We start from the raw sequence: 25,836 nt of genomic DNA, 5'->3' as shown, positions 1-25,836 counted from the left end.
GAAGTATCAAGTTTATTTTAAAATAATTTTAAGAGTCATTTTTCATCTTTATCATCAATTTTATTTTAATATAATGGTGCAAATAAATAATTAATATTATAACCATTATATTAGACAAAAATGAATGTATACTTACTCTTGAAATAATTTACTCTCTACTGACTAATTATTGCAAGCAAATAATAAAGTAAACACTTTTCTCAAATGAATAGCTCTAGTCTCGATAGGCATTTGGTTTAACTTATTTTAGAAAAATGATCGCTATTTGTCAACTTCATCAGAAATATTTTTGAAATTAATATAAACTAAACACACATTTAAAAAGTGAATGTTCTCCTACATAGACTTTGATTCAAATAATAAGTATCAAGCATGGAAACAGGGTGGTTAACCAAATGGAACTCAACCAAGATCCAAAATGTTTAAGCTTGCAATATGTTTGACCCAATTGCTGAGATCTGATGCCAAAAGCACCATAAATGAATAAGATGGGCATAATTGAACTAGGCAGTGTCAGTTGCAGGTTGGGTTACACCAAACTTCACCAACAGCTTAGTGAGGGACTCTGCGGAGCAAACTTCATACTTTACTTTACCAGAGGGTGACAGAAAAACCTCAGCAAGTTCAAGCTTATCTGAAGTCAGACTTGTGCTGTCCATGGTTTTACTTAAAACCTTCAATGCAAGTTGAACTGCTTCTTCTCTTGTGATATCATCCTTGTAGTCCTGTTTCAGAATTGATTGTGCTGCCTGGTTATTTGCCCCAATGGCTCCAGCTTTCCAGCCACCATAATTTCCACTAGGGTCACTCATGTAAAGCTGAAAGCCATAGTTTTTGTCCCATCCTGCAAACAGAAATGAGACCCCAAATGGCCGAAGACCACCAAATTGGGTGTAACCTTGCTTTGTATCACAGAGAGACTGAACTAGCTGCTCAACTGGCATTGGCTCTTGATAAGCATAAGTGTAGCGTTGTGCTTGGACCCTTGCAGTATTGATTAGAATGTTGGCATCAGACATTATCCCAGCCACAGCACATGCAACATGATCATCAATCTTGTACATTTTCTCAGTGGAGGTTGAGGTTTGAAGCAGCTTGGATGTGACCTTTTTTTCACCAACCAACACAACTCCATCTTTCGATAAGATCCCTATTGCAGTACCGGCATTCCCAATAGCTTCCATTGCATATTCCACTTGGTAAAGACGTCCTTCCGGAGAGAAGATTGTTGTTCGGCTATCATATCTTCGAGACATTTTGATCTCTGACTAGTACTGACCTGTGCAAAGTAGCAAACATGGAAAATGAAAGGATTTAAACTCATATGTCCTAGGTTGAAGCAGAAAGGAAAACATTCTAATACTTTTTTCTTTCTCTATATACCCCTACAAGCTTATCTGAATATTATAAATTTTGAAGAGAGTATAACAATGGAATTATCTAAACTCCTGAGTTACCACCAACCCTCTGGCTCTTTCGGCAAATATCAGTTCTTACTGTCCTAAAAATAACAACAGCCTCTTTAGCATACATTAGTTTATACAGGAAAAAAAATCATTAGATTGACAATATAGGCTTACACAACACTAAATTCCTACTCTTCATTACGAGAATAAGTACCACTAAGAAAAAAGAAGTGTCAAGCACATGATTTATGTCCAAAAATATAGAGCCCCCAGACTCAATTGGGAAAAATAAAAGGACGTAAAAGACCAGAACATCAGGATAATATATCAAATTTCATGTATAAAATGGAGTTTTTTCATTACACACGATACATTCACAAAATAATACGAATATGCTCCTGGACCATTGATAATATGAAAACAGTTGTGACATTTGAGGCTATTGTGGCTTTATCTCACCTTTAAAAATGAGTTTTTTCTTCTCTAAAATCAACATAAATTAGACGGCTCCATGTTTATTACACAGCTGAATTTCTCAAGATTATCTACAAAATAAAGTTTCTAGTGCCTATACATGTAGTTATTTGCCGCAAGACACAGAATAATAGAAGGATAAAGTAAAATTTCCTGCTGACAAATGATAATACAATTAGGGAAGGAATTGTGGGTGATTATTTCTTGAAGCTGACAAGGTAACCCTGCTAGTTGTGTTCTACTGTGAGGTTTACTAAGTTAAGTTGTCAATTGAATAGGAAGTTCGGGCGATCACAGAGAGCTGCTCTGACATACACTATTATTTACGCTATAATTGGCTTCCTTTTTCCAAAATGTTTAGGAAACATTCGATAAAAATACTGGTATGCCTGTTGAAATAATCCATATGAAAACCATAACAGTATCCTCCAAAATATCTTTTATACTCCTGGCTAGGAACAGGTTGTAAAATGCTAAACTTCAAAACGAAACTTTAATATGGAAACACAACAACAATAAGAACCTTGACATTTTTTAATGGAAAAGTTATGCAAGTTAGAGATATGATGAGGGCAAGGAAAAAGGCATAAAAGAAGGAACATTTCCCACCCTAAGATGTTCATAAACCTGATGCACAAACCATCAAGTTTAAAGCAACAAACAAACTAAGAGCTGCATTTCCTTATGAGATAAACTTTCAAAGACTAGCATGATGCACAAGAGGCATTAGTTTTGGTTGTTGAGTTGGTATCCACACATAATGACTTAAATAATTAAAGCAAATTTATTCTGAATTATTTATCAGCCGGAAAGATAAAGTTCCTAAAGATATGTCCATACCAATTTAGTAAAAATAATATTTCCTGCCCATTGAGCCGCAGGAGCCAAATTGAACTTCCATTCAGGATAAAAAGTATGACTCAGTTGTAATACAACATAGAAGTCAAGGCCAAAATGAGTGAACAACTAACATCTTCTGAACTAATCATCATATTAAGGTTCATTAACATTGCACACCTACCCAAGAACACATCACACATCAAACTTCAAAATCTTGTATCACAGCTCATAAACAAAAGTACCAGAGTAATAGACAAAAAATAACGCAAAAGATTATTTCAGTTTGAATGCCCTGTCAAACTCACAGCAAGGTAAGGATTAGATTTTGAAAAGCATAAAGAAAAAAGAAAATCAAACAAATGCAATTTTGAGGTTGATCCTAACCCAGTCTTACATTAAAAAAAGACAGTCATTTATATCAACATTAACTAATAATATAAACTGTTTCAGAAAATTATACATCTCAGTGAAAAGGGTACATGTAACTATCTCCAGAAATCACAAAGATCGAAGTTTTAAACTACCCACAAACAAACCTGCTGTGCAGAGTAACAAAAAATAGTCATAGACTCAACTAATATCAAAGGAAACCAATTATTCAACCTATTTGAGAACTCCACAATCGAATTAAAGAAGACAGATGGAAATTTAAATTGGAATTGAAAGAAGAAAAACAAGGAAAACTCACACGAACTCGGTGGTGAAGGGGAGGTGGTGAGTGATAGAGAGAGCAAAAGGGCAAGAGAGAAGACAGAGAGTGAGGTTGGAAGATGAGTTGAAGACTCCAATTTCCCTCTGTACACGAAATCTTACGACTTTACTTTTGTAGTTTTATTTTATTGTTTTCTTGATGTTAGACAAACTTATCAGACAAGAAATCCTAGCAGAGGGGTTTTCTTTAAGAAAAACTCATTTTTATTGGTATATAACATCTATATAAAATAGAAAGGAGATGCATTTTTATAATTGTTTTCTTTATCATTTTTTAATTAAAAAACTAAAATTATGTTATTTTACATTATATAATTTATATTTTATAAATTTATATAATTTTTGTTATATAAGTTTAGATTAGGGATGGCAAAGAGGGGCGGGCCGGCCCGCGGCCCGCTGGTAGAAAACGCGGGGCGGGCTGACTTTTTCAACCCGCTAACCCGCAAGAAAAAAAAATGGATGAAAGTTTTTCTAAGGCGGCATTCAATGTTATTGAAATGGAAGAATGTCAATAATATTTATGTTTAATGTTTTTAAATTAATGTTTATGTTTATGTTTAATGTTTTGGAATTAAGTATTTTAATGTTTTGGAAGTGGAAGAATAGTGATACCCTTGCACTCCCTTGGGCGCTTAATCCTTTGACACATGGCACGATCTCACGGCTCCTAGTTAGCGCCTCTTGGGTTGCAAATGTAACGTTCAAGTTACCCCAAACCCCGCGCTCACCCCACTGTTACATTCATTCCCTCTGCGTCTCTGCACTGTTCATCGCCTTCAACCCCTTTCTCTGCAATTTCTGCTCTCTCCCTCCCGTGCTCTCCTTCCGCCTTCACTTTGACAGCAAAGGTATGATTTTCGCACATCCACGACTCTTCCCTTTCGTCGCATTGCATGATTTATTGAACTGCCTGGGACTGTTGACATTTATGCATTACTGCGTTCTTCCTCTTCTCCTTCCTTCTCCGTTCCCTTCTCCTTCTTTCTGGGTTTTCTCGCGTGGGTGGTGTTTCCTGGGGTTCACTCCCCTTCCTGTCATGGCTACACTTGTTAAAACCTTTTTCCTCTTTTCTTTCTCCAGCTATTTATTCACACCATGACGCGCACGAACGCGGAGTCTGATTCCTCCCCCAAGACCCCCAAGTCCAACTACAAAGCCTACTACCCATGCGCCCCCGACGAGCTCTTGAACGAGTGTACCAGCCTGACTACCTTCCAGGACCTGGAAGCTCATCGTGGGGATCCCCACTTGTATAACTTTAACGCTTTCTGCCGCACTCACGACGCTCACATATCCGTCCGTCCCGGCAGGCCTGGGGAACCTGCCTGCGTGGACGACAGACCTAGAAAGGGGAACCCTTTCTTCTTTATGTACCAGACGGTGTTTAAACGCGTAGGGGTGCGTCTCCCATTCACCCCCTTTGAAAGGGAACTCCTCACCGAAATTAATACCGCCCCCACCCAGCTCCACCCCAACAGCTGGGCATTTGTAAGGGGTTTTCAAATTCTCTGCGGGCACCTGGCATCCTTCCCTCCGTAGACGTTTTCCTGCATTTCTTCGAAGTGAAGAAGCATGGGAAAAGCTTCTGGGTAAGCTTTTCCGGGATCGCGGGCAGGATCCTCCTCTCCCTCTTCCAAAACTCTTACAAAAACTGGAAAGGGAAATTCTTTAGAGTGTGCAACGCCAAGCACGACCCCACAGCCTTGGACGGCTTCCCCCTTTATTGGACGAAGCGCCCTAAGCTGCTTAGGGCCAAAGCCCTGGAAGAGCTATCTCCTGCTGACAGGGAGGTAAGCAAAGCCTTGTCTGGGCTGGGGATCGTTTTTGATACATTGAAGCTTGTTGCTAGCGAATACAATGCTCACGCCCTGACCACATACTTTGGTAAGGAAACTCTCCCCTCATCCTTTTTGTTGTGAACACCTTGCTACCGGATGTTTGTTCCCACAGCCTCTTCCACTTGTTTTCCCTTGTGCCATGTTACTTGCGTCTCACGCATCTATGCGCTTTGTAATTTTGTATAGTTGCTTTGTCCTTGATTTTTGCTGCTTGGTCTATCTGGATGTAGGATCGGTGATGGACGCCTCCAAAAGGATGATGCTGGCGAAAGCGATGAAGGAGGCTCGTGCTGCCAAGGCGGGCACCTCCTCCGCCCCCGCTGCTGATCCGATCCCCCCACCAACTCTGCCACCGCCACCACCGATCACCACCGAAGCCCCCCTAGGCTCATCTCCGTCATCTCCACATGGCCCCGAGGCGCTTAAGACTCCCGGCTCTCCTCTGCCCATCGCCGCCATTCCTCTAGCCATGGCCTCGTCGCCGGCTCCGACCCCCTTGACAAAGGGAAACGGGTCTTGGAGATTTTATCGAATGATGAGGACTCGGAAGGTGTGGCACCCTTCAAGAGGAGGAAATCTGCGCGGGTTCCCCTTCTGCCAGAGGCGTCGCCCCAGGGAGGGAACTCCTTCATGGATAACCCTCCAAGTGCGACCTCACTTCCCCCCACAACATTCCAAGAGGAAGGGGGCGAAGGCGCCGAATCTGCCCCGCTTCCGCCACCGGCAGAAGTCTCTGCTTCCCCTGCTCCCATCGCTGCCGCCCCCGATCTCATCGCCATCCCCCCTCCAATCATGCATCTGATGAGGGGCTTCAGTGGCGGAACTATGCTAGAGGGCACCGACAGGAAGGAGGGCATGCCTTTCTACTTGGGAGCCTTCTTGGCGGTGGCCCTTGAATGGCGCGCCCAGGCCAGAAATGCTGTCCTGCAAGCTCAAACCCTCCAGGCCTTGGAAACAAAGGTAACTGCCCTGGAGGAGGAAAAGAAAACCCTGGAATGCCAAAACAAGGCATACCAAAGCACTCTGAAGCAGGCTCAAGAGGCCAAGGAAAAGGCTGAAAAGCAACTGGCAGAGGCGATGGGGTTCCAGGCTGACTTTTATACTCGGGAAGTTGCCCTCCAAGTTCAGTTAACGGGCCTTCAAGACTTAGTCGAAGCTGACGCGGAAGTTCAAAAGGACTTGAAGGACCGTTGTTGTGAGCAGGCTGAAGAGATGGAGCGGATGGAGGGGGAAATGGCTACCCAGGCCAAAGCTATGGGCCTTCTCCAGATTGACTACGACAAACTACAGGTCGAGGTCAGTCGGCTTCGTGTGGAAAAGGAAGCTTTGGAGAAGCAGGTAGCTTCCGGGGACGCCGCTATTGAGGAGCTAGAGAAGGACAAAAAGGCCCTCATCCAGGACATGGCGGGCACTTTCGAGGAGGGATTCCAGGAAGCTCTAGCCCAAGCAGTCTGCGTGAACCCGGGGATCGACATTTCCAACTGCGATTCCACTCACCACATTGTCGATGGAAAGGTTGTGCCTCTGGAGATGGACGATTGAGCCGCCACCCTCGATCATCAGCCCATTCCTTTATACTTGTTTTAACCTTCTTTGATAAACTTGTAATTCTTTGAATCGTCTGCACTCTTGCTACAACTCTGGGATTTTGTATGATTACTTTCGTGCCCTCGCGACATAGAATTCTGCCTGTGTGATCTTATTCTCATTCTTTGCCTTCGCGTGCCTCGGTTGTTTTGCTTGTATTATAGCCGTTTCTTTCACTTCGTTGGGCGGCCTTGTATGCCCGGGAAAGGTCACGCGTCAATGCCCATGCCCATGGAGAGGCTCACCTAGTGGAGCCGTATCGTCCACGGGGTGTCTCTAACACCAAAACGGTCCTTTCCTTGATCCTTAACACCCGGCGCCCACGCCTAAGGAGAGGCCTGCTACAGCAACGTCGTATCGTCCCCGGATGTCTAAAACGCCGAGTGCTCTGGGGGGGGTCGTTCCCTCTATGGTCTTTCCTTCCCATAGGTATCGGGGAACACCCTGCCAGTGATTCGCTGGCGTTTAGCAGTCTCGTCTCCCTCCACAGTCTTTCCTACCTGTGGGTATCGGGGAGGCGACGCCAGTAACTAACTTTGCCCTCTTCGATTTCGTCTCCCTCCACAGTCTTTCCTACCTGTGGTTATCGGGGAGGCAGCCCTGCTGATATTTGGATTGACGTCTCTCGCTGGCGTCGCCCTTTGCGTCCTTCCGGGCGACGCCTCGGACGTCTCATGCTAGCGTCGCCTTGGGCGTCATCTTCACCTTGACATTGACTTTGACCTTGGCCTTGGTCGACGCCTGAGGACAGCGAAGAGCTCAAGGTTTCGCCTGTGCCATCCACGTGGTGCTTCTAGTATGGCTGATGGGACGTTCAGTCATTCGACTTGGTCCACGTGGCGCTTCTTGTATGGCTGATGGGACGTTCATTCATTCGACTTGGTCCTCGTGGCGCTTCTTGTATGGCTGATGGGACGTTCAGTCATTCGACTTGGTCCTGACTCCTACTGTGCCCCTGACCCACTTTCGACGGCGCATCGTACCATTGGGCATTCTGTCGATGCGACGTGTTCTGAGTTTAACCAGGGGTGCCAGGGCCATCCTTCCATCTTCTGCCACGTGGCTCAATCGTGCGGTGCATCCATTCGCGTCGTTTAGCGCTCTAACTGCAATACTTCCATTTGCATCGTTTGACGCTCTAACCGCTATATTTAATTCTTCAAGACTTTGAAACTGCACTCATCATTTCTGCGCCTTCCGTAACCTAACTGCACCCTTTCTCCTCTCACGAAGAGTTTTTCCAGTGTCTGTTCCCACCGGCGTTTACCTTTGCCAAAACTTCAAACCTTCCTGAGTCTGTTCAAGAATGTCGTCTTGTGCTACTCCCCCCAGGGTCGACCCCAAGGACCTGTATCCGTGGGCTTCGAGGGAGCTTCTTGACGAATGCTCCTGCTTACTCTCCATCAGGGCCATAAGGGAACACAAAGGGGATTCATGCTCCTATGATCACCGTGCCTTCGCGAGGAGGCACGACGACGACATTGCAGTGCTCCCTTGCACTCTAGGGGAGCCGGTATGCAGAGATGAACGGGCCAACGATGGGGTCCCTTTCTTTTACTTCTACCAGGTGGTTTTCAAGACCATCGGCGTGCGCCTGCCCTTCTCCCGGTTCGAGAAGGAACTGCTGACGGAGATTAACGCGGCTCTGGCCCAGTTATACCCCAACAGCTGGGCTTTTGTCAAAGCCTTTGACATCCTTTTCGGGTTTCTGGGTTGTGCACCCTCGGTTAACCTCTTTCTTCACTTCTTTGAGGTGAAGAGGCAAAGGCACAACCTCTGGGTAACTCTCAGTAACGTTCCTGAGAGAGTTCTCCTAACCCCCTTCCAAAACTCATTTACCGGGTGGAAAGGCCGGTTCTTCAAGATCTGCTGCACTGACCTCGTTCCCACCACTCTGGATGGTTTTCCACTGTACTGGGTGAGAGAGGCGAGGGCCCTCAAAACCAAACCCTTCAAGAAGCTGGCTCCGAGTGACCAAGTGGCTTGCCGGATTCTTGCTGAGGCGGGAAGTTTTGACTCCGCCACCTTGATCAGCTTGGAGTTCAACGCTGGAACTCTCGAAAAGTATATATGTATGAGTCACTGCCCTAGAAAATTTCGCCTTTATTGCTTTTTATTTGTGCATGTTTTGCTTCATGGTGCCTCTGACGCATTCATCTCCCTTGGTGCAGGTTCGAAAATAAACCAAGAGAGGAGGACACGACTTACCCGAGCTCTGCGGGCTGGGATCGGGGCTTCGTCTTCCTCCAGTGCTGACTCCGATGGCCACTAAGAAGTGGCTCGTTCTTGTTTTTGCATGATTTGTAATATTTGCCCCATTCGCGCTACTCCCATTGTATCGAACATTGCTTGTAACATCAACTTTACTATACCATATTTGGTTTTTGTAACACCACTCCACTTTGCATACGTCTCGTATATTGTGCGCTTTTTCCCCGTCATGTTCCTTAACGGCGCCTGCACTTAGGCGACGCCTTTCTTCTGGGCGACGCCCTCTCTTGGCGACGCCTTACGCTATTTCAAACAGAGAAAGATAAAACTGAAGACCAGGGCACGGCTTTTTCTCAAACTTGTTTTTTTTATTTTATTTGGGTGACCTCATTAAAAAACCCCGGAAGGGGAAAAAGAGCGTCCCCTTTATCAAGACTGTTACATAGCTGCTTTACATAAGTCAACTGAAATAAAACTTCAGGTTGGCTGCGTTCCAACTGCGCGGGATAGGACCTCCCTCCAAGGTCTCTAGGCTGTACGAACCGTTGCCCTTAGCCTCAGTAACTCTGAAGGTCCGGTCCACTTGGGAGACAGCTTGTTCTCCAGCTCGTATGGGTGGGCTTTCCTCATCACCAGGTCGCCGATCTGGAACTGTCGTGGCTTTACCTTAGAGCTATATTGCCGCTCTACCCTTCTCTTCACTGCTTCAGCTTTTATTCTGGCTTCTTCCCTGGCATCGTCTAGTAGATCCAAGTTTACCCGCCTTTCTTCGTTGGATTCCTCCGCCACAAAGTTTTGAAAACGTGGTGAGCTTTCATGTATTTCTACCGGGATCATCGCGTCCGAATCTCCTGCGAGAAGGGAGTGGAAAACTCCCTTGGCGGGGAGTGGTTCTCCATCTCGTCATGTTCACGTTGCCCCCGATTATTTCTCAGACCCCGGCGCAACTCCTCATTTACGCGGTGGAGCTCTTCATTCCTCTCATGCGAGGCTTCGAGATCTGCCTGCATGCGTTCCTGTTCCAGCTTCGACTCCGCCATGTCCTCCTGCAGCCCCCGCATTATCTCCAGGACCTGTTGCATGGATAGTTCTGCTGTGGCCGCGCGTGCTGTACCTCGTCTGATGGGGGCCATTGTCACGGTCTCTTCCAACTTCCTCACACGTTACTGTAACTTGGTAGATCTTTTCGAACTTGTGATGGGACTGATGTTTTATATCGACCCCACGGTGGGCGCCAAATGTTCCGTCCGGTTAACCTGTGACGTCTTTGTGCGCGACCTGAACCGTCAGCTAGGGACTCCTTCCCACTGGTTACCTGTGGATTCCTGCAAAAAGAGGACAAAAGGGCGCCCTAGCGGCCGTTTGCACTCCGACGCTCAAGTCAGCCAGCAAGAAACACCAAAACAGTGCACCTCCATATCTGAGCACCGCGTATGGCACTCTGAAGGTGGTAAAAAGAACTGTGTATTGTGTGTATATTCTCGCTTTGGCAAACAACCTTTTTTCCAGTCCCTTGTGCGTAGCCTCACGACTTCGAGCAAGCAACTGGAGTGTATTCTGGGAAAATTTGCCAAAACTTCGAACCCCGTTCCCAACATTCTCAGCGCTATTTAAACTACCCAAGCATTTAAAGCGCCTTAAAGCGCTTTTAATCACAAACGTAACGCACTCAATTAAGGCGTCTAATTAGAAAACGTAGCGCATTTAAGACGTTGAAACGCTTGTGAGCCATTATAGTACCTGAACGCTCGAAACAGAAACTGTATTGAATGACTTTAATTACCTGGTACCTGACTAAAGGGTGTTTCTATTCTGACCTGGCTGTCGTACACGTGGAGGGTCTCACGACGCCCTGACCCCATCTGGGGGCGTTTCTGCCCATCTGGGGACGTTTCTACGTGTGAGTCCTCCTGCTTGGGAGTGCTACTGCGCAAGAGGTGACTTTTTGGGTGCCAACTCATGCCCCCAATCATCTAGTCACTCACTTTGAGAGCGTATCTACCTTCCTCTCGTACCCTGCGCCCGGCTACCCTGGGCGTGACCTTCCTCTTGAGTCGTATCTGTCCCAAAGGCGTCTCCGAGGCGGCAGGGGTACTTCGCGAGTCAGGCTGCCCTATTCTGATGCTATCACTATGGCCTTGAAGCCACCTTTCTCTTCCCTTTATCACTCTCCCGGATCATTGGGACCTGAGGCCTTCCCACGGTGTCGCTCCCTCCATGGTCTTTCCTACCCATGGGTATCGGGGAACCACACTGTGATTGCCTTGCCTTAGTGATATTTGACCTTGGCGACGCCCTGGTTGGGCGACGCCTTCACCTAGGCGACGCCTTGCCTTGGCGACGCTTCTTCCTGGTGACGCTGGCACTTGGCGTCTCTTCACCTAGGCAACGCCTTGTGTTGACTTCGACCTTGACTTTGTCAACGCCCGGATACGGGACGGTACAACCAGGAAACCCACCCCTTAAGCAGACATAACTTGTACGTAGTGCAATGTGTTAATTTGAGAATAGCAATACTTTCAATTAAGAAAACATAGTTTCAGACTTTGAAATGCAGTGCCTAAAGATGAAAGCTGAAGGAAAAAAAGAACTCACTAAATTTTCATCTACAACACCATCACTAAAGAACCAACATCAAAAGAAAAACTTTGAAGTTTTCTATGTCTATGAACCTGCCTACTTCCTGAAAACGAATTAATCAATAAAATCAGGATGCGTACAACAAGGGGTTTGATTAAGAAATGACTACTAAAATTATTTAAAAATATTATAAAAAGACACCCTACTTGTCATGGTCTATGGTAAAAGTAGTAATTAAAAGAGTATGAGAAGAAACGCCTCCCACTCAATCACGGACAAGATAAAGAGAATGACAAAAAACTGCTTTGGAAATAATGATAGATAACGAAGATCATGAGCTTTGCATTTTCTCTTGGAGCATTGGTAACCGCAACTCTCTTCAATCCATAATTTTCAATCTATTTCCTCACTTTATCAAGGTCATTCAAAGGCTTCCATTGCTCTGTTGCCAATCTGAACAACCCATTATGAATTATCTTCTAAAGCTTCACAAACATTTCTTACCTCGAGAACATGGCTTCCTTATCATCAACACAACCCTTGATTCTAGCAGCGCTTCCTAGTCGTCGTCTCTCCCTTGACTCCACCACGATAGTTGTCCCGTCTCTGCCTCCCTCTCCTTTAATTTTTTTTCTTTCAATTTTTCAAATCCTAAAATTACGTTAAGTCCACGTGTACAAACTTGTCACTGTGTGCATCACACGTCATTGGTAGAAACTTAACGGAAGAAATCAATTTTTTTTTTTTTAAAACCTTAAAACCAAATTGAATCTTTTTAGAAACTACATATTAACTTTAAATTTTGAGACAAAAAAATAATTATACCAAATAAAAATTACAATTTTCAAACACTAAAATAAATATAAATATTTATATATATATCATATTATTTTAGTCAAATATTTCAAAAATTTAAGACAAACATTTTAATAAATTAATAAATTACACAATTTTTTTTATTTATTTAAACAACATCAATATACATTCTACAATCATCCCATTCACTTTACTTATATCCAATTTTTCCTTCCATTTTGGAAAGCCCCATAGTCTTCTACACAAATCCTTAGAAATAATCTTCTACTCAAATACTTAGAGCAAAAACATGAATAATGTTCTCTTTTAAATTGTGGGCGTCATTCATCATAATAACTATAAGAAGGTAGAATTTGGGGGCATTTGTAGTAATAGTATGATCAGTGCACTTAAAACGGTCTAAGGATGATTATTCATTTAAAATCATTCTACAAATGTTACACTAGGAAAAAAAAATACTTATAAACTCATAAATCTTGCGGCAAATGCAGCACTGGGACACGCAGCACCTACTTGTTCAAATCAAAGCTTCTGATTCGGTCATTCTGAGCACCGACTAGTCTTTAGTACACACTTTTTCATGAATCTGAAGCTGTTTCTTTTATTATACTTTCTTTTCTTTTACCTTCATTTTAAGTGATGTATTTGCCTTTACTTGTTTCAGGTAGAGCCAGGATTTGGTTTCCTTATTGAGTAAAATCAAAAGTTAAGATCAAAATCAAGAACAACCCACCAACATCACCATGCAGAGGTGGAACTGGAACAGAAAGAAACCCCCCATTTTCCCTTTGCTCGTGCTTATCTTGCTGTTTTTCATAGCCTTCTCAACCCTCCACAGTGAGCACACCATACAACGAATCCATGAAATCCCAGATCATATTCATAATCACCAAGAAGTTTCTTCAGCCACCTTTGTCAAACCCAACCTCTCTGGTCACCTCAAGCAAGCTCCAGGTATGGCGTTTATCTTCACTGCTTGCTTTGTGCTTCATTGGAGGCTGAAAATTGAAGGCTTTACGTGTTTTCTGGGCAAATTTTTTAAGCTTTGTGCTTTCTCTGACTTGTTGAAATGGGATTGTTGGATTTTAGAGGTTTTGGATAGATTCAGTAGATGCAACTCTACTGTTGAGTATAGTGGCCAGAAAGTTGCTTGGCGTGGTGATTCCTGGCAGTCTGGTCGCCGGAGAGTGACGCCGGAAAGTTGTGATGTTTTTTCAGGCAAATGGGTATTTGATAATGTTTCACATCCACTGTACAATGAGTCAGATTGCCCTTACATGTCTGACCAATTGGCCTGTCACAAGCATGGAAGGTCTGATTTGGGTTACCAGTATTGGAGATGGCAACCACATAACTGCAATTTGAAGAGGTGGTTCTCTCTCTGAGCTTTGTGTTTGTAGTTTTTAGGGGAGTCACCATGTTCAAGTTATTGCTTTAGATTTAGAGCTTGTTTGGAGGAAACTTCGAAAAAATGAAAAGAAAAATAAAATCAGTTTCCCTTAGCTTGTGCGTAAAAATCAGATTTTGGAAAAGCTAATAGGAAATAATTTTTAAAAATTTGCTTATGTATAACTTCATCTTAACTTATGGAAAAACTAATTTTATTTTTTCTTATTTTGTTTTCCTCCTAGACTTATGAAGAAGTTTCTCTAAACAGGCCTTAGTGGTGACATGAGTTGGAATGATCCAATTCAATGGCTTAAAGGTTGTCATTATTTTGTGAAGTTGATGTATGACCAAGATTGAGTTTTGTAAAGGTCCAAGTAGAATAACATTTGCTGAGTTGTTTGTTAGGTAGGAACCAAGAATTGAAAGGAGAAAGAAAGGAAAGATTTTTATTGAATAGAATGAAAGAACAAGAAATAGGAGACCTCTCTCTCTCTCCAAGAGTTTCCTCTTCACAAAAGATTTCTCATTAATGTTCAATATACAGAATCAATTTCCTTCCCCTCTCCTATCCTTCTTCCCCAACTTATATCTAACACCAGTCTAACTAACTAACTAAACTAACCTATTAATATTCTATCTTAATTAATTTCTCCTTCTCCTTATATCCTAACATTGTTTCTGTGAATAGTTGATTTTTTTTCTGGTGCCTAAATGTAGCATTAGATAGGGGTTGTGTAAGTGTTTATTTAACTATCGAGTTAAAGATGTTTAATCCCTACAAATTGGGAATGTTCTCCTTTAGTCCCTAACATGTTGTCACTGTTACTGGAAACATGAGTGTGAGATCAGGGGAACTGCAAGCGAACATTTTTCTACTTATAGGAAGTAAAAACATATTTAATCCTTTAATTATTTCTGTGATAGGTTAGTTTCCTTTTGATAAGATTCACTGAATTCTTGTATAAAACAGGTGGAATGTGAAAGGAATGTGGGAGAAGTTGAGAGATAAAAGGCTAATGTTTGTTGGAGATTCACTAAATAGAGGGCAATGGATATCAATGGTATGTTTATTACAATCAGTAATTCCTGCTGATAAGAGATCAATGTCACCAAATGCCCATCTCACCATTTTCAGAGCAGAGGTAAGAAACCTATTCTGGAAACATTTTTATGATGTTATAAATGTAATCCATACCAATATGCCTTTTTCCATCATTTAACTGAATTTCTTTACCACATTGCATGCTCCAAGACTTGGGTTGATGGGGTCTAGTTCACAAGTGCCATTCTCTCGAGTTTCACTTCCATCACACTGCTATTTTTGTGCTAATTTTCAGGATTACAATGCAACTGTGGAATTTCTCTGGGCTCCTCTGCTTGTTGAATCTAATTCTGATGATCCAGTAAATCACAGACTAGATGAACGCATAATTCGTCCTGATACAGTTCTTAGACATGCATCACTGTGGGAAAATGCTGATATTCTTGTTTTCAACACATACTTATGGTGGAGACAAGGCCCAGTTAAGCTATTGTCTGTATCAATTCATCAATGTACAAGTCGTTAGTTAAAGAAAAAAATTCTTCTCTATTCTAATGGATCTTGTATTTTCTTCTATTGCAGATGGACTGCTGAAGAAAATGGAGTTTGTGAAGAATTGGATGGGCGAGGAGCCATGGAGTTGGCCATGGGAGCTTGGGCTGAATGGGTATCTTCTAAAGTTGATCCCCTCAAGAAGCGAGTCTTTTTTGTGACCATGTCACCAACTCATCTCTGGTGAGCACCCAATCTATCTTTTGTATGATCAAATGCTAAGGGAAAAACATTGCTAGTATGCATTCTTGGACATAAACCTTTTTCCATAGGTTATATTATGATACAATAGCTAGAGGTGAAACCAATTTTGACTAGTCTAGATTAACATTTTTGTGCATTTTTAGAACTTTTAACAGAATTATATTGATGATTATTATTGATCTAAACCGTGTTTCATTTGGATAATCCAATGCAAATTCTATGTCGTTTACAATTTTCCTGTAGTAGAGTTTTTAATTCCTTGGCTTCTACTCGTCCCTCTTCCATGACGGTGCAGTTCTGTTAAATTAGCACTATAAAAGGACTTGTAATTTCTGGTTTGAATTTTGACTTTATCTGAAATAATCTTAATACGATTTTGTCATGTCAAGATATTTTAGATTTTACAGAGTCTAACTCAACTGGTTAAACAGTGTTTGGAAGTTGTTGTAAACTTCCTGGTACCTATTAAAGGTTGTCAAACTCGAGTTTGCAGAGCTTCCACAAACCTGACTTGTATAATAGTTGATTCTTAAACTCAGTGATCTGTAAACTCTTATAAAATAGAAAAAGTAATATTAGAAGAGTTATTAATGGCATATAGGCACAACAAAATGTTATTAACACAACAGTAATTTAATATTTCAACTTCATAATAAAGCTAACTAGCAAATACCACTAATAAAGTGTGATTATACATCAATCCAGAATTAGATCAAGCTACAGCAGTAATCAAGTTATATACAAATTCGTAAAAATGTAAGTCATTGTAGGATCTTGTGTACTAAACTACTTTCTAGGATGAAAGCATCTAGAGTTTAATAGCTTAGATCGTGTGATAAAGCATGTTGCTTATCAGAAACGCCTATTGTGTACTTGCAATCTGGTTTTCTCCATAGCTGGTTTTGTTCAATTAGTTAGCAGCTAATAAGGGTTTCTAACTAATTCTAAACAATCTTTTAATGCTCTTTATAAGAGCATCGGCCTCCCTTGTAGAGAAAAGGATTGCTTGTCCTTTGTTTCATGTGCTCTTTGTTTGTTCGTGTTCTTTGTTTGTCCGTCTCTAAAAGTGCATTTCGCAACCAGTTTTGCACTAGTTCTTCCATTATTTGTGGGCTCATTCTCGTTCTTCCATTGTTCGTGAGCTCATTTTGGCACGTTGTGCACAATAGTCATTAAAGTGAAAATATTTTAAAATAAGCTATTTTTCAAATCATTTGAGTCATGGTAAAACAGTTATTGTGAGGTCAATGGGGAAAAAAGTTACACTTGATTTCAAATTCATGAACAACATGCTTCTTGATTTGAGAGTTTATGCGAGTTTTTTGATATAGAATTAACTCTTTGTCTTCCTGAACATTGTAAAAGATTTTAAAACTTAATTTGGGAGTTTGACATCATGATTGTGTTCAATTCCCCTATCATGTGTTCAATTGTGAAAGGGCGACTTTTTAGGACCAAATTATTGATGGTTGACCTTTTACTATTGAGTTTAATCATCATGCGGATTTGTATTGTTTCTATTTTTGATGTGTTTTTGAACGGAACCTCTTTATTTTGTCGAGTATATAACAAATCCTTGCAATGATGAACAATCATTGTAAAATATACCTTGAATGCTCATCTTTGTACTTCATGAAATGATGCCTCTTTTTTGGTGACAATAGTGCATTTTCAAGACATGACATTTTGGAATGGGCGCATTGTTTTGTGCAAAATGAGTTAATGTTCATTCTAGAGACACTTTTACCACCTTTTTGACACTTTGTCTTTGAGCACACTTGTCTTCCTCTCCATCATTTGTATCCTCCAACTTGTACTCCTTTCCTTTCGTCAATCAAGATACAATCTTATTCCAGTCATTTTCTTCATCATTTTCAAATTCTTCCTATGGCCCCTAGTTACTAGGAAGGTTGGTAGCATTGTAGATGAGTGTTGTTCAAAGAGTCACAATTGACTCTTTCTCCATAGAGGGGGGACATGGTGGAGGAGAAAGCCCTCCTCCACCTTTCATTGGTGCTATCACGGTGAATGCCTCTTCCCTCATGGAGATAGTGTGTTGTTCCCTGGTTTTGACATAAGCAACAAACTATTTCTCAAGAGGTTGTAGAACTAATAGGGTTGAGTAGGTTGAGAGGTAAACGAAAAGATAGGTTTCCCTTATTTTTGATCCTGAGTACTCACGGATATTCAGTGAAGTTGCTTCATACGCCTTTGAGTATACCTTGAGGGATTCTATTAAAAAGCTCCTCAAATTGTTTACTATATGTGAATGTGATAGTGACGTTGTTGGGCCCATTATGGTCGGAACGTGTTCTGTCGAGAATAGAGTGTACAAAACCCCTCCTGTATATGCCATATATTTTACCTTTGTAGATGAGTGTGTTTTCAAAGAAAACGATGTCTTTTCTCCTTTATTTAACTTTGAATGTTAATGTTTATTGTTATGATTGTGGCCTTCAAATGGTTGGGTCTTTTTGAAAAGCTTTCAAATTATATGTCAATATATTCAAATAACCCCTACCATACGCAAATGTATGTTCTTTTACCAATTACAACATGAGTCTAAAGCTAGTTGGGTGTTATTGAACAATGACAATATGGTCCAATTTTTACTATCTACACATTATCCTTCAAAAACTTTAAGAATAAATTCTTTAAACTCAAGTGCTCTCTCGAGGAACCCTAAAAGAGTTTATTGTTTTACTCTAACTTCACTCCTCGGTTCCCACTTTTTTTTTATAAAACTTAGATAAGTTTAGGTCTAGGGAACAATATTTGGCTTAGTGTTGAGGAGAGGACAAATATTGAAATCATCAAAAGTCTTCCTCCCTCAATCAACAACAAAAGGTCTTATTAGTGTGCCTTATGTAGAGGACCTTATAGCTCGATTTAAAGGTAAGATCATAGTCTTTTAGTATCATATCCTTTTTTCTTTCTTGATATACGAACCCTAGTTGTTTCATGCAGAGGTCATGGGGTTCAGATTATATGCAGTAGGGCACTAAGATCTAGGTTCCGTCCATGGATAATAATCCACTAGTCGATTTCCAGAGGTCCTCAAAGAAAAAGAAGGGTAATGCTTTGTCATCAAATTCGGTTACAAGATGCAACCAGTGCAAACAAAAATTGTGATACTAGATGCTCCATAAACAACTTTCGTACCTCCTCCTCCATCGTCGAACTCTGATAAAGTCTCCTTAAGTAACAAAGGGTTCTTCTATACTCATTCGGAGTAACGATAGACCTTTAACTTGGGTAGATCACGTTTCTAACAACATGCCTAACACAAACTCATTGTGGTGTGTTAGCGTGCAAGTCAGGTGAAAATTGGGGGTTCCGTCTTTTTGTGCCTTTTGGATGTTGAGCTTCAGACCGTGGACTTAGCAGGTTGCTTTGATTCATGCAAGGTCACGATGGCGAGGTGTATGACAATCATGCATATTATTGGAAAGGAGTGGTTGTTGGTACCAAAGGTGGTTAGTAGGTCGATGTAACCATGGCTATAGACTCTTTCCCTAATAGGCTAGGAAAGGATTTGATGAGTGAGCTAGAGATGTCTTGCTTTAGGAAAGTCAACCAATATAGTATGTCGCCCAAGCTTCTTTAACTCATTAGTACTTTTCTTACTCGCCAGTTGACGATGATGGTAGTCTTTAGTATTTCGTAATTGTCAGTCATGAACCTATATGTCGAGCTGGTCACGTAGAACTTGGAGTTCGTTATGTTGATCATGTAGCCTATGGAGCTTGTTGTGTTGTTGTTGGAGGTTGTATGATGTTGTTGTCAAACAAGCTCCAGGTCTTTGGCTAGCTAAACCCAGATGTTCTCTTCACTCTATTGATGCATGGCTGCAATCTAATTCTGTATTTGTTCATCATTCTTTTGAAATAGGCTCTCCATGTGTCTTTTGAGGTTGTTTACGATTGAAGAAGGATCCATCTCACTGTTTGAAGAGGAGATGGTATTTTGGTTTGTAGTAATTACCATAAACATGAGTGTCTTGGGAATGATTTACCCGAGCTTCACGATGGACGCCAAAAGGTTTCACCAGAAGGTAGAGTGTCGTTGTACAAGCTGTAGAAGAAGCAAAATCTCCTTGTCAAGCTAGTGGGCTCCTTGAGGATGAGTTATGATTGAAATGTCGGAGTATTGAATGAAGGTTTACCAAGACTCTCTAATGCATAAGTCAGTAAAAGTTTTAGAATAATGTAATATAAGAGTGAAGAGAATTAGGTAGGTACCCCCTTATACACACCGGATTCGAGTATCTTGAAAGTGGGTGGTACAAGGTTCAACATTAATTAAAACTACTCTTTACCTTCTCCCTCTGTCCAATTGAAAAATGACACATCCCTCAACAACAACAAAAGCCTTGTCACACCAGACTACATGGACTAAATGGATCAGATTGAGCCCAGTTAAAGACCAATCTATCCATGATTCACTATGAGATCCCTCTTGACAATATCTTTGAATGTCCTTGTCAGTCTCCATCCTCTTAACAGAAAAATATCTCAGCAAAAAGTCTCTTTTAAATAGCAACAATTTCTTTTAATTGTCAGTGTTGAGGTGTCACTATTGAATTAGAGGGACGACAGAAGGAATGGTGGAAAATGGACAAATGAATTGATTCCATTCAACATTCCCCTTTTTCTCTGGTTATTTGGTTCCTATATGGGGTCTTCCATAGACACTTGAAAAGAAAAAAAAAATTGGCTTTTGCTGAAGTCACGAGTTCATGAAAATTAGATGTGAATTATAAATATATACATTCGTTATTAATGGTGCATAATATTGTTTTGTTATACTCATTGTCGATAATCAGGAGAATTATGTTATAATTAAGTGCAGATTCCATTTTATATTTATTAGGACAGATTTGTTAGTGATTTGATTTTATTTGATTTGTACAGCTTTAAACACTCATTATTTCTGGCTTTCATTGCCTATTATTTCTTTCTTTAATTAGGTTGTAAAACAGTCTATAAATAGAGACTGTAATCACATTTGTAAGATATCTCAGAAATATATTTCATCTATTTCTTTCCACTTGGTATCAGAGCTCCTGATCTAGGAGACTCTGCTTCCGCAATTTTTTATTTTTTAGCCTTCATTGCTGTAATCATTTTCCTTGACAGCCTTCATTGCTGTAATCATTTTTCTTGACAGCCTTCATTGCTGCAATTATTTTTTTTGTTGGACAGCCTTCATTGCTGCAACTTTTTATTTTCCTTATCCTTTCTCCATTGATCACCACCACCACCTTGCACCATTGACCGTTACTGCCACCGCCATTGACCACCGCCGACCACCACCACCGACCACCACTTCCGTCGCTCGCCGGAACTGCCACTGCTCACCGGAAACCGCCACCGGAAAATGTTTCCGGCGGATTTTTTTTTTTGTGCGTGAACAGGATCAAATTTTGCCAATCTGAAAAAAGTTGGTTTTGAACTCTCATGGACTCCCTTAGTAAGCCATCTAGCTATTGTTCCTTTACTATGAGTGGTAAGAGTTCTAGTTTTTTATCCTTTAATGCTTCTAGTACTGAAAATATCTGGATTATAGACTCTGGTGCTACTGATCATATGACACCTCATTCCTCTTTTTTTTCATCCTACACTACTTTATCCGGTAAGCCATATATTACTGTTGCTAATGGTTCCATTACCCCCATTAATGGTTGTGGTAACATTCACCTTCAACCTTCATTTCCTTTAAAAAATGTGCTTCATGTTCCCAAACTATCCAATAACCTCTTGTCTATTCAAAAGATTACCCAAGATTTAAATTGTGTAGTGGTATTTTTCCCTTCCCATTGTGTTTTTCAAGATCTTGCCACGGGGAAGACTATTGGAATTGCTAAAGAGCAGGGCGGGTTATATTATTTACAACATGAAGAAAGTAAAAAGGGTGCTAGACTACAGGCACACACTTCTAATTTTCAGCAAGGTCGTGAATCTTGGTCATCCTCTCAAATATGGCTTCAACACAGACGTCTTGGTCATCCTCCATTTAGTACCCTAAAGTCCTTATTTCCTGTTTTATTTACAAAAGTGTCTGCTAAGTCATTTCATTGTGATGTTTGTCAGTTTGCTAAACACCATCGGACAACTTTTCCTCCCAATGGTAATAAAAGTTCTAAACCTTTTGATCTTATTCATTCAGATGTATGGGGACCTTCACCTATTCCTAATATCTCGGGTGCAAAATGGTTTATTTCATTTATTGATGATTGTACTCGGGTTACTTGGATATTCCTCATGAAAGATAAGTCTGAAGTTTTTCACTTGTTTGTAAAGTTTTACAGAATGATTCAAACACAATTTGAAAGTCCAATTAAGAGATTGCGTTCTGATAATGGAAGAGAATATGTGAACCAAAACCTTTCCAAGTTCCTTGAGGAAAATGGAGTTGTTCATGAATTAACCTGTGTGGACACTCCTCAACAAAATGGGGTTGCTGAAAGGAAAAATCGTCATCTCCTTGAGGTTACTCGAGCTTTACTTTTCCAAACATCTGTTCCTAGATCTTACTGGGGGGAAGCAGTCCTGACTGCCACTTATTTGATTAATAGATTACCCTCTCGGGTTTTAGAGGGTGTTACTCCTATTCAGGTTATGACCACATTCTATCCTTCTATTCCCATGTTGAATAGTCTTCAGAATCGTGTCTTTGGTTGTCCTGCTTTTGTCCATGTTCATAGTCCTTATCGGGGTAAGTTAGATCCTCGTGCCATCAAATGTGTCTTCATCGGTTATGCCCCCAACAAAAAGGGGTACAAATGTTATCATCCTCAAAGTCGTAAAGTGTATATTTCCAAAGATGTCACCTTCCATGAAACAGAGTCTTTCTTTCCTAGTTCTCAGCTTCAGGGGGAGAGTATTCAAGAAGCTGAGGACCTTGAGTTGCCACCTTTTCCTTTGTTGCAGGATTTCGTTCTTAGGGAGGATGACAAAGACCCTGCACCAACATCATTACCAGAGAAGAATAATGAAGACAAATATTTTGGAAAACAATATCAGCGAAGGCAACAAGAACCCGTCCTGGTCGAACAACAACTTCAATTGTCTGAACCGGAGGTAAGAACTCATACCAGTGAGACTCTTGAGGACACCTTAAATACTGCTTTTGAACCTAACCTAAATGATTTACCTATTGCCTTGAGAAAAGAAAAAAGATCTTGTGCCAAATATCCTATATCCCAATTTGTGTCTACAGACAAACTTTCTATGCAGCACCAGAGTTTTCTTTCAGCTATTGATTCTATCAAAATCCCTTCATCGGTACAAGAAGCCTTAAAAGATGAGAACTGGATTCGAGCCATGAATGAAGAAATGAGCGTGTTAGAAAGGAATGAGACTTGGGAGATTGTAGAGAGACCAAAAGATAAGAAAGCAGTGGGTTGTAGGTGGATATACACAGTTAAGTATAAGTCTGATGGCACACTCGATCGGTATAAAGCAAGGTTGGTTGCAAAAGGGTACACTCAAACCTATGGGATCGATTATGAGGAGACTTTTGCTCCAGTGGCAAAAATGAATACCGTCAGGATTATTCTCTCCCTGGCAGCACACTTTGGTTGGGCAATGCATCAATTTGATGTTAAAAATGCCTTCTTGCATGGAAGCTTGGAGGAAGAAGTATACATGGAGATTCCACCTGGTTATGGTATTGTTAATGAAGGGAATAAGGCGTGCAGACTTAAGAAGGCCCTATATGGTCTTAAACAATCACCTCGTGCTTGGTTTGGAAGGTTTACTCAAGCTATGGTATCTTTGGGGTACCGACAAAGCCAAGGTGATGTAGATGATATGATTATTACAGAATGGTAAACTCACTTTACTTTTGATAATAACCATACTCTGTTTATAAAACATTCTCAGAATGGTAAACTCACTCTACTTTTGGTCTATGTAGATGATATGATTATTACAGGTGATGATGAGATTGAAAAACAAAATTTGAGGGAGAGACTAGCTGCTCAATTTGAAATGAAGGATCTTGGGAAGCTGAAGTACTTCCTTGGGATAGAGGTTGCTTACTCGAGACAGGGCATCTTTATTTCTCAAAGGAAATACATCCTTGATCTTCTCAAAGAGATTGGTAAGTTGGGTTGTAAGCCCACTGGAGTGCCAATAGAGCAAAATCATAGGATTGGGAATGATGAGGAAAACCCAAAAGTGGAGAAGACACAATATCAAAGACTTGTGGGAAAACTCATTTATCTTTCACACACTAGGCCAGATATAGCCTATGCAGTTAGTGTGGTTAGTCAATTTATGCATGATCCAAGAGAAAGACACTTGCAGGCAGTAGATAAAATTATTCAGTACTTAAAAGCCTCTCCAGGAAAAGGATTGCTATTCAAAAAGGGGGAAAACTTATCCATGAAAGTATATACTGATGCTGACTATGCAGGATCGATTGTTGATAGGAGATCCACCACAGGGTACTGCATGTTCTTGGGTGGAAATCTGGTGACATGGAGGAGCAAGAAGCAAAATGTAGTTGCAAGATCAAGTGCAGAGGCAGAATTTAGAGCCATGGCTCAAGGGGTGTGTGAACTCTTATGGATGAAGATTATACTTGATGACCTAAAAATAAAATATGAAGCTCCTATGGGTTTGGCATGTGATAATAAGTCCGCTATCAGTATTGCACACAATCCGGTTCAACATGATCGAACAAAGCACATAGAGATAGACCGACACTTTATTAAAGAGAAGTTGGATGATGGTCTTATAGCCACTGAGTACATCCCTTCAAGACTCCAATTGGCAGATATGTTTACTAAGGGACTTTCCACAAAACAATTCGAAGATCTTACTTGCAAGTTGGGAATGATAGATATACATTCACCAACTTGAGGGGGAGTGTTGCATAATCAGGAGAATTATGTTATAATTAAGTGCAGATTCCATTTTATATTTATTAGGACAGATTTGTTAGTGATTTAATTTTATTTGATTTGTACAGCTTTAAACACTCATTATTTCTGGCTTTCATTGCCTATTATTTCTTTCTTTAATTAGGTTGTAAAACAGTCTATAAATAGAGACTGTAATCACATTTGTAAGATATCTCAGAAATATATTTCATCTATTTCTTTCCACTCTCATATTTAGTTCCCAAATGCATCTCATTCGAATGACTTGATATCTTCTCATTTATATCGCTAAACCTTTCTATACCATCACAACATTAATTTATGACAAACAAAAATCTCATCCTCCATGTTTTCTCACTGAATTGAACACTAATATCTTTCAGGAGCCGAGAGTGGAAACCAGAAAGTGAAGGAAACTGCTATGGGGAAAAGGACCCTATTTACAATGATGGCTATTGGGGAAGCGGTTCAGATTTGCCTACAATGAGCACTGTGGAGAAGATCCTAAGCAATTTGAGTTCAAAAGTTTCTGTCATCAATATTACTCAACTATCAGAGTATAGAAAGGATGGTCATCCTTCCATTTTTCGCAAATTTTGGGAGGCCCTTCGGCCTGAACAGTTGTCAAATCCCTCATCATACTCTGATTGCATACATTGGTGCTTGCCTGGTGTACCTGATGTGTGGAATGAATTGCTATTCCATTTTTTATAGATGTTGTTACAATATTCAATTTTCTTCATTGAATATAGCAGCCAATATCTGAATTTTGACTGGTAAAAGCTGCTTCTGTTTGTTGTTTACACACCAGGTTAGACTTCTTTTGACAAGTGAATGCTGAAAATTTAGAGGCCTCAATGCTGATGTGCCACCTTAAGGAAGGGACATAAAACCAAGGTAGTTATTTGTTTTGATTTCTTTTGAATGTGATTTTTTCATTCTCTCTTTCATCTCCTTCTGCATTATGAAATGATTTTTTCAGTGCATGACTAACTATTATTTTTGTACTTGTTATATTCTATGCATGCTTATGTTACTTGTAAAAACATCAGGGTTATGGCATGTTTAGCAGCATCTCTAATGTGTTAGTTTCACATCACGCTAACTAAGAATATGCTTGACAGTATAAACTCTGGTGAAGTTAAAAAGCATTTCTGAGGTGGAAGAAGCTAGAAATGTATGGTATATTGGCCTTCTAATTGATGTAACGTAATTTCTGAAGTGAAATAAATACTGACTGAAACTCAAAATAGTTCATTTTTTCCCTTAGTTCAGATTTTTATTTTCACGAAA

The 25,836-nt window shown here is 40.7% G+C and overlaps 2 protein-coding genes across 7 annotated transcripts; one reads left to right on the top strand and one right to left on the bottom strand.

Annotated features, from left to right (window-relative positions):
- Positions 1–273: 273 nt before the first annotated feature.
- On the bottom strand, positions 274–3,602 carry LOC137818353 (proteasome subunit alpha type-4). Of its 4 annotated transcripts, none has more exons than XM_068621717.1 (2): positions 3,409–3,602; positions 274–1,279 (listed from the first exon to the last, which is right to left on the bottom strand). In XM_068621717.1, the coding sequence occupies exon 2, from the start codon at positions 1,254–1,256 to the stop codon at positions 504–506; it is 753 nt and encodes a 250-aa protein (XP_068477818.1). In that variant the 5' UTR covers positions 1,257–1,279; positions 3,409–3,602; the 3' UTR covers positions 274–503. The 4 variants fall into 4 exon arrangements, with proteins under 4 accessions (XP_068477818.1, XP_068477819.1, XP_068477820.1 ...); XM_068621718.1 differs by having other exon boundaries at positions 274–1,274; positions 3,409–3,569; XM_068621719.1 differs by having other exon boundaries at positions 274–1,496; positions 3,409–3,527.
- A 9,234-nt stretch (positions 3,603–12,836) lies between these two features.
- LOC137818614 (protein trichome birefringence-like 35) lies at positions 12,837–25,836 on the top strand. 3 transcript variants are annotated; one of them, XR_011082104.1, is made up of 8 exons: positions 12,837–13,032; positions 13,131–13,420; positions 13,556–13,835; positions 14,826–14,997; positions 15,193–15,389; positions 15,480–15,632; positions 24,927–25,440; positions 25,668–25,836. XR_011082104.1 is itself a non-coding variant. In XM_068622140.1 (7 exons), the coding sequence occupies exons 2-7, from the start codon at positions 13,210–13,212 to the stop codon at positions 25,255–25,257; spliced, it is 1,344 nt and encodes a 447-aa protein (XP_068478241.1). In that variant the 5' UTR covers positions 12,837–13,032; positions 13,131–13,209; the 3' UTR covers positions 25,258–25,493. The 3 variants fall into 3 exon arrangements, 1 of the variants encoding a protein (XP_068478241.1); XR_011082105.1 differs by having other exon boundaries at positions 25,596–25,836; XM_068622140.1 differs by lacking the exon at positions 25,668–25,836 and having other exon boundaries at positions 24,927–25,493.

Source organism: Phaseolus vulgaris, chromosome 10 (genome assembly GCF_000499845.2).
Source record: "Phaseolus vulgaris cultivar G19833 chromosome 10, P. vulgaris v2.0, whole genome shotgun sequence".
NCBI lineage: Eukaryota > Viridiplantae > Streptophyta > Magnoliopsida > Fabales > Fabaceae > Phaseolus > Phaseolus vulgaris.
The sequence above is the reverse complement of the archived record's forward strand: the minus strand, read 5'-3'. Positions and strand labels throughout refer to the sequence as shown.